This window comes from Alligator sinensis, unplaced genomic scaffold, assembly GCF_000455745.1.
Source record: "Alligator sinensis unplaced genomic scaffold, ASM45574v1 scaffold520_1, whole genome shotgun sequence".
Lineage (NCBI taxonomy): Eukaryota > Metazoa > Chordata > Crocodylia > Alligatoridae > Alligator > Alligator sinensis.
This window is the reverse complement of record NW_005842064.1, coordinates 64,591-74,035: the sequence shown is the minus strand read 5'-3', so window position 1 is coordinate 74,035 and position 9,445 is coordinate 64,591. Positions and strand designations below refer to the sequence as shown.

Genomic DNA, 9,445 nt, shown 5'->3' with positions numbered 1-9,445 from the left:
TCCCTACAATATTAATGCCAATGCAGAGGCAGAACTAAAGATGGTTTTCCTGTCAGTTGTGCTGGTGGCATCAAGCCCAGCTCCACTGACTCTGCTAGTCATAACAAGCCAAACTCCCTATCCCCAGGCTATGCCATTTCCCCTCACGTAAATCCAACCCAATGAGACTGACCCTCAGTCTGGACAACAGGGGCTGGGTCTTCTCAGATCATGAACCAATTCCATCTACCAAACTCCCTCCCCAAATGAAAGGCCCCTTCAAAACTCAGGTTGTGACTATTTGGACTTCCCTTTGGTTGAGCATCCTTCTACACCCCCTCTCCCTCCAGCAGGTAGTATTTTAATCTCACAGCTGGATCTGAGCTCAAGCCTTCACACAAAGCCCAGGTCCCATTCTCAGTGTTGTGGTTAGCCATCTACTATATTTTAAAATGTCTGCTTCCTGTAACACCATCATTCTTCAGGGCATCCAGACTGCCTGGAGCAAGGTGCTGTACAAACCCAGAACAAAAGACAGAGACAGACAGAGACAGATCCCTGCCACAAAGGCCTTATAAAACATCATGTCCATAGCTAAGGTCCTGCAAACGTTGAGCAGACTCTTAACATAACATAGAGCAATTCCCCTTAAAATGAACCCATGTCTGTACATTAAGTCAGACACAGGCTGATACCGAGTTCCACCATTTCTTTCTTACTTTCAGGGTGGGATGTTTTTTTCCACAGGGGGGAAAAAAAATGCCTAAAGATCAATGGAAACTAAGCTTTAAAATTAACACCCAAGTTTCTGGGTGACTCAAACCCACTCTTTTGGCACTTACAAAAAAGACAATGCATTAAGCCCGTTGTTTGGCCAAACACAACAGCGTGTGCTTATAGCTAAGTGTGTCCTAAAACCCATTGAAGCCCATGGGACTCAAACATATGCATGAGAGCACTGCTGAATCAGAACCCCGATTTGTGCAGAGCAAGATGCAACAGAGATGAACTTAATTAGCACTGTGTGGAAGAGATATCAGTGGTGCAGATCTAACTGAGAATCATTGTCGCCTGCTGTTCTTTCACACGCAGTCAGTCTCTCCCGCATTCTCTTGCAGTGGCCAGATGTTTCAGTTGAAAACACGAGAAATTCCCAGTGAAGTAGGGCTTGTCTACATGTCAAAAAAGTTTGGAATACTTGTAAAATAACTTGATCCCTCCATGTGAACACTTATTCCACACTAGGAGTTGCTTTGCACAGTTTAAGCGACTCTACTTTGGACACAGGGAACGCCTGAGCTAGAGATGTACTGCGTGATCTCTGTTTCTTCCTGTTCCTAGCAGCTTGTTTTCCCTGAAGTATGAGCCATTTCAATCACTTACAACCAAGTTTTACCCTAATGTTTTATAATCAGTGTATTAGATTCACCAAACAACTGCATCAATCCCACTGAATGCGAGAATGAAACTTCTCTTCTGTTTTCTAAAGCTCAGCAAACAGACAGAAATTCTACCAAGCAACACGCGGTTGTCAGTGGGTGTCACTAACCATGGCCTCCACTGATAGCAATGAAGACAATTAGATTTACACCCTCTAAGAATATGCCCCGATTAAAAAAGGAAAAGCAAGCAGGCCCCAAAAATATTTAAAAATGTAACTAATAAAGAAACAGATTACACATTTAAGGGAAGCTAGAGCATGGGGAGACTTTGATGTGGTTGGAATTTTAATCTAACATTTACACTAAAGGGGCTTGTTTTTAATCTCTCGAGGCAAATTTCACCCCCCACACACACACGCAGAAAGAATGATTTAAGACCCTATGTTCTAGCCTGTATCTGAGGCTTGATCTGCAGAAAAACCCTGTCTTAAGTAACTGGCAAAGATACCACCTCATCAAAGCAGAGTTATGTTTTATCATCATCGTTACTGAGGTAGTGTCTTGGGTCTGATCTACACACAGATTTTGTACTGGTATCACTGTTTTGGTTAGGAGTATGATTTTTTTTTTTTTTTAGCCAGGCTGTTATACTAACACAATAGCTCAAGTGAATTAAGATATTTTACAATAAAGGGCTAGTTACACTAATATAAGCACCTTGATAGTGGTGTACAGGCATCTACTGCTTTGGTTAAAAGCGGTATCATTAAATGGTGCACAATTTGTGTATGCAGACTAGACATGTAGGTCTTGGGAGACTAATGGCCCTGCTAGAGTAGACCACTGGTTTTCAACCTTTTTAGGCTCAAGGCATCTCCAAGAAAATGCCAACTCATAGCTTCCACTCATTTTTTTACTATGGAAAAAACAACAGTAGTTCTATTGCAAAGAGCTCAGAAATCCCAGAACACATCAGAATGGTTTTCACACCACGGATTCCTACTTGAAATCTCTGGGTTTATCTTGTGAATCACATGTAGGTGTTTGCATACCTCAACATGCTAAAATTGCATGGCACCCCACTGTACCCTTAAGAGGATCTCGTGGCACCATCACCTTGGTTGAGAATCACCACATTAGACACTACGCACATGCTTCTGAAAAAACAGCCTGTACCACAAAAAAGAGACTAGATAGGCAAAATGCTGGATTCACTGAAGTTCTGCCACCAATTTCAATAGGGAGGATTTTACCTTATGCATTTAAAAATAAAATGACGCATCCAATTTTTAAAATGCAACTGTGCTACAAACAACATTCTAGCTTACTGTAAATGAGACAGCAGAGAACGGGAAAAAACCAAAACATATTTTTATATATCTATATCTTTTTCCACTTTGTTTACTCTGTGCATTTGACAGCAGTTTCACCATTTCCTCTATAGTCAACTTCATTGTTTTCCCCACAGAGTCAATTTTCCCCCAATGATTGTGTGCATCTTATACAATGGGAAGGAAAGAAAAACCAATGTGCTTTTTATATACAAATTTGTGATTGACAAAATAGAATGACAACATTTAGTAGTGGGGTTTCAGGGTAAGATAGGAAGCTACTCAAATTCTCGCATTTATTTTTTAAAGCTCAGTGGAGTTGAAGTTCCCTGCATCTTGGAGACGAACTTGCCTGTGTTGATTTCACTGGGAAACGCTGCCTAAGATACATGGCACAATACTGGGAAAGAAGACCGTTGATTTACACAGGTGAGGACCAGCATATAGGCTTTAAGGAAAGAGCAAGAAGAAATGCGACTGGCAGCCTAAGTTGACTTTCAAGTGCTCGTTTAAAATAGGTGGTGCTTCACTGCCATGTGTGTAGGTTGCAGTGCTTTTGAACTCGCTCATCTATTCCCTAGCAAGGTCCCACACAGTTGCATTGTGATTATGTGTACAAGGGGCTGAGAAGACAGAGAAGCTGTTTGGTTTCACAGCAAAGGGGGGGGGGGGGGGGGGGGGGTGATGGGGGGGGGCGGGGGGTGTTAAGGGAATGGCTCGCCATTAAAGGCCAGAAGGGGTTGTGGGTGGAAGGATCTGGTGTGCAGATGAGTTGTGGAGCACTCCTTGTGTCACTGCTCCCGCACGTGGGCGCTGGTGGAAGGTTATGTGGGTGCTCATATAGAAGGATATTTTGGGCCCAGTTCAAACTAGAGAGTCTGAGCTGGTGCAGATTCAGGCCTCCTTCCGGTCCTGACCATGTACCTGTCACCCCCAACTCTGCTTCCCTCCCCTACTCACACTCGGAGACTTACAGGAACCCAACAGCATTTCATGTTCCACCAAACCAATGTGGCCCTCCGCTTGGCACAGGCCAGCCCGGGTAGAAGGACATTGGGTCCTGGGGGAAGGGTATGAAAATGAGCAGCTGCGGTGGAAAGATCCCCAGGGCTGGGGTGAGAACCCCAGGGTGAGGCCCCTTATTTGCAAGCAGGGTCACAAGGTCTCAGGGCCAGGTTCTCAGCTAGGTTAGCCCCTGGCAGACGTGAAATGACACTGTTCTACTGGCATCACCAGAGTTATTTATGCATGGATGCAACTTTCCTGGAGCTCCATTATGCCCCCTGCCCCATCTGTAGCATGCTCCACTGCAGCAGGAGGAGAGATTCCAGTGCTGGGGGTGGACCCCCTACCACCCTTAACAGGTTTGCTGAACCCCAATCTCCCTCCCCCAACCCCTTCCCCCTGTTCAGCACACCACAGAATGCAGCCCCGCCTGCTCCCTTGGGTTGAAAACACCCTGTGTGGAGGGGCGGCGGGTGGGCTGCTCATTTCCTGCATGTCTCATCTTCCAATGAAAACCCTGCTGTTGAGTCTGAGCTGATGAAAGGGTGCAGAGCCACAATAACCACGGCTGGGTGCACGTATGAGACACACATACGCATACAAAAGTAAGGGAAGGACTGTCAGAATTACCCTCCTTGCACCAATATGAACAATGGAAAGAGAAGCCCTTTGCAGAACACCCCTGTACCCATACAAGCCCTGGAGATTACAAGGAGGTGGCTCTGCAGAGGGTCAGGCCCACCAACTTCGACAGGACCCCCCTATGGGTAGGACTGAATTTACAGCCAAGGAGCAGCGTTACCTGCCCCTTTTTGGACCAGTCTGGTACACCTAGGCACACAACAGTGAACTTTCCTGCCTACAGCACACTAGTCTCATCGACAAACCCGCAGTGCATAAAAATGAGGAAGGGGACCTTAAGACTTGGCTCTGGGGTTTCAGTAACAAATCCAAAGGGTGCCAAATTTATCCTAGGCCCCTGTTTAAAAGAAAGTAACTGCAGCATTCTAGGGCAATAGGCCAAACCACAAAGGTGGCACCAAGTCAAGGTGTGGTATTTTGAGGACCAAATGCCTGACCTGGTGGCCAAAGAAACTATGGCTCCAATGGATAAAGGATGAGATCCCAAACCTGGAATGCAAAACTAAAGCAAGGGTGGGGGAGAGGTTGGAAACATTCCCCCAAATAAGGGAACAGTTAGATCCCATTTTTTACAACTGGAAGAAGTAAAAAGACTCTGGCAGAAGTGACCTTGACAGCAGTCTCAGTGGCCTCTTCCCCCCCAAATCATGAATCCAAATCCTAGAAAGCAGTCACAGGATCCTCTCGTCTTTCACCTTCCATCACATGCAGTTTTGTTCCTCTTGGCCATTTTTATAACAATAGGTGAGAGACCTTATTGCATCTCCAAAATAGAGGTACAGTGAAAAGGCTAAAGCGGGGGGTGGGCAGGGAGGAAGCAGGGCAGATGTACTCATTCAGCCCTCCAATTCAGAGTGTGTGGCAATGGTCTCTGCCTTACCTATATACATGTGACCACAAAGACCACAAGAATCATCCCATACACAGCAGCCTCCTAATCACAGTTGGAACCATTCTTCAAGCCACGCTTCATACTCAGCCTGGTCAATCTTCTTGTAGTATTACGGCAACACAAGGGGCGGACAACAGGACTGTTCAGAGGGAGACACAGAGAATGCTACCAACTGTGCACTTCACTGACTATCACGCAGATCCCTCTCCTCCTCGCAACTTCACAAGGCATCCTAAGAAAAACAGCACTGCCCATGATCCCCTTAGTTAGGCCTTCACAAGAAGCCACCTCTCTGCTGGGCCCATCTGTCAACTGGCCTCACAAATGGAAGAAGACTTAACAGAGAAAATGATCTTTCAAACCAAGAGCATTCTCTAAAGGGAATAAAAAAACTGAATCTGGGTAAAACCTGAATTTAGGTATTGATCCCCTTTCTGCATAGCCACCATTGTAGATTTCATCGGATCAGACCCCCAGCGCCCTTGACAATTTCAAAGCAACTAGCCCTCTCCTCCCTTCCCCCCCCTTTGTTTTTTTGGGTTTTTTTGCATGGCAGGGCTCTTAGCCTTGTGTCGGTCAGCTTTCAGGGGCCTGGTTTCTAGGAAGCACTGAAACACCTGCCCTCCCAAAAGTGGAGGCAACCCAGAAATCACTGGCTACCTTCCAAAAAAAAAAAAAAAAAAAAAATCTTAGCCAGCAACTTCATACTTAAGACAGACCTCAGAATGCTTTCAAAACTCCCCACATTTGCAAGTATACGAGTTCGCTCCTACTGTCATAGAAGGCCACGGCCACACTTTAATTTACTTCAAGGGAAATAAGAATGGGCTCTTTCTAAATGGGAGATCATTTTCATCCCCTGCTGGAATGCAGCCACCTCTGGGCAATGGCTTGTTTAATGCCATACGGCAACAGATTAATATGATGACGAGCAAATTAAGTTCAGCAAGGGAAAGGCTCAGAGGGGCGAAATAAAAAACTGCTCAAGTGCACACAACTGGTATCAGAAAGATGTAGCTAAGTCTCGTCTAGGAGAGGGTTAGCTCTGCACTCAGAGGAAAGAGGAAGCCAGCTCTTTTGCTGATATTTTAGTAGGTTTCTATATGACCGGAGCAAAAGAAAAAAAAAAAAAGACCAAACATTTCAGGTGCTGCAAACATATAAACAAAATACATTCCACCCCATCTTCAGAGGAACTGAGTCACTGGGGTTTGAAGGCAGAACATAGTGCTCAGCTTTCTAGCCCAGGTTAGCACTCGCTAGGTTTTTCCCCCCCTCTAGCTCCAGGTGTTTTTGTCACTATATCTGGCTGGGTATCCCAGCCCGCTTCCCTTGATGGTGATGGTATGTTACTGAATCGCCCTAAGTGGTACAAGAAGGGAGGGGGAAGCCCACCCCCCCCTCCCCTCCCCTCCCCCAGGATCACAGGCCTGGAAATGTGCGTGGGAAATGAACCAGCCTTAACACGTTTAGACTTTCAACACATTAAGCAGGTTGGTTTCAGCATCAAAGTGACACTATCTGTCTAGGCCAAAGAAAGCAAGAGAAAAGGATGGAGGGAGAAAGAATGAACAGAAAGGGGGCGGGGGAAAGAGAGAAAGGAAAAAAAAAAAAAAAAAAAAAAATCAGATAGCCAATAGGTGTTGAGACCTCCTGGCTGAGAAGGAAATGCCCCATCACAGCAGCAGCCAAAGAGTGAAAAAGCCCCTTGTCTGATGAATGAGGAACGAGCAAAATTGAGTCCCTCCTTTAACCAAAGGGGCCGTTTCTGGAGCTGTTGTTTGGACTGAGGAGTGGATTCGTAGTAGCAGCTCAAGCCTTTAATAAGTTAAAGACCATGTTCTAAAATATACTGACCTTGGGAGAAACTTTCAAGAGCAGGATGAAAGGAAAGGGAGACAGGTTAGGTTAAAAAGCAGAAGCCAGATTTTTGCTGGTGGAAAACAGGTGTAGCAATATGGTAGTCAATGGAGCAGTGACAAGTTATACCAGCAAAGGATCTGACTGTTTGCAAGCATATGGCCATGAGCCACAATTGTGCATGCTGGAAAGTAATTCGCTGTTTAAGCAACAGTATTTACAACTTGGTCCAGCTCCTGAGAGGCAACTTAAAACCTGAGTTGCAAGCTTCTTCTATGTGAACTACTTAGAAGAGGCAGGAGCACACTTATCTGTAATAACGCAAAAAGCACTAGAAGCAAGGAAAGTGTGGGGTGGACAGGTATCCCATCATAAGCCCTTGGAGCCTCAAGACCTAAACAGGCCCCATACCCAAAGTCAGAGGCTTTGGTCATGGTGGGCACTACAAGGCTCTGTGGAATTGTGTTTGCAAAGAGCTTCAAGAAGATGAGGCAAAAAGACTACACAACTGCAAGGCATTTCTGGGCTCATATCCCACTAGTGCAAGGCCCCCAAAGTCAGCATAGTCATGCTATATGGGAGGATGCGTGCTCAAGTTGTCACCCCTATCAGCATCATTAAAAATCTGACTTGTTTTAAAGTTACAAGCCTGAAAAAGGAAGAAATGATTTTAGTGTCTGCTGAAGCCCTGGATTCCTGTGACCCTGAGCATGTACCGCCTGGGGACCCAGCCTGTTTATGAACTCTGGCACCAGTTCAATTTGCTTCTCGGATTCTCTGTGCTTGTTCAACTAGCTGGCACAGCATCCAGGCAAGCCTGCAAAGGGGAACAAGACAGCACCAGGAGGAAACAGCAGCTGCCCAGTGGGTCCAGCCTGGCATGCCTCACACAGCCTGGCATCTCAAAGCCTCCCAAAGTACCCAGCTGATCTCACGCACGTGTGTATCTATGATGCACCAGGTCTCCAGGGACCCCTTGGGAGTACCTGACCAGAGAGGGCCCAGGGAGTTGTGGTGGCAGAGGAGTGCTGGGCACCCAAGCAGAAACAAAGGATGTGAGCTGGGCGAGGTGATCAGAGTTCACTACTGCTGACAGCAGCTTGCTTCCACTGTGTGCATACATGTGAGGAAGATCAAAGCCATGAGACGCACACAACCTGGTGTGGGCCAGATTCTGATCTGTTACACCAATCTAAAACACTTTGGCTCTTAGTTACACTGAGGGAAAACTCAAAAGGAAGCCCAAGGCACTTCAGTGGAGGGAGTCTGCTTCACACCAGAGGAGCCATGGCTGGGATCGGACCCTTGTGCAAAGATGGGGTTAGTTACTCTTGTCACTACTGCCCTTTGGTGCGCACCTGGCCCCTTTACCCCTTCTGGATAAAAGCTTGTGGGAGCAGAGCACTCTGAGGATCGCTCCAGTCACAAAGAAACTTTCTTTCAACAGACACCTGCAGCCGGGCCGTGCTCCTGCATCTTAACCCACTGCAGTGCCAAGCCCCTGCCACTCTGTCCCCTGCAGTGTCACAAGACAAGAACTAGGGGCCACAAAATGAAACCGGTAGGTAGAGAACTTAAAACTAACAAAAGGAAGTTCTTTTTACGCTGTACGTCATCCAAGTGCGGAACTCATTGCCTCCAGGTGCTGTGGACGCTGACAGTTTAGCCAGACTCAAGAGGTGGTGGGGGAAAAAAGGCACCAGACACATTCTTGGGGGGTGAGGGTTACATCCAGCAGCTCTGGAGCATGGGAGCTAGGGGCACAGCCTCTGAATCACAACTAACTAGACCTCAGATGCTAGAGACTGCAAGGGAGAGAGAAACCGTGGAGGGGAGGGAGGGAAGATCCAGGTCAGACCCAGTCCCTTCACCCTTTCAAGCATCCACTTTCGGACGCAGGAGATGAGGCAAGCCGGACCTATAGTCTGACCCAGTAAACGGCAGTTATGTCCCGCAGCTGGCGCACATATGGGGGGGGGGACAAAGAGGTGCCTGCTCCGCGCCAGGGAAAGCTAGCTCAGGGGTTGCACAGAGCCAGACAGACACAGGGTGCTGGAGGAGACCCATCTCGGGCAGCCTTCAAGCCCTGCACTTGGGGGAGAAGAGCGAAGGGAAGGGAACGGGCACCCCTGAGGGGCAGGGGTGCACACACACACACACACACACACACAGATAGGCAGGCAGGCTCCCAACCCTCTCAGCCCCCTCTGGGGGGATGCCCAGCGCTCGCCCCCCAGGCTCACCTGCCCTGCTTGGTGATGATCATCTCGGTCTGGTGCTTGTGGAACTTGGCCCAGAGCGGGTAGTTGTTGAGCACCACCTGGACCTTCCCGGCCACCTGGTATCCGGGCACC

General features: G+C 47.4%; 1 protein-coding gene across 1 annotated transcript in view; it reads right to left on the bottom strand.

Moving 5' to 3' along the window:
* TBX21 (T-box 21) overlaps positions 1-9,439 on the bottom strand; it is a 34,798-nt gene extending 25,359 nt beyond the window's left edge. Inside the window, exon 1 of the mRNA XM_006023255.3 lies at positions 9,335-9,439. Coding sequence (XP_006023317.1) covers positions 9,335-9,357 — 23 coding nt within the window. The 5' untranslated portion in view covers positions 9,358-9,439. The remainder of the gene's footprint in view (positions 1-9,334) is intronic.
* Between the last annotated feature and the right edge of the window lie 6 nt (positions 9,440-9,445).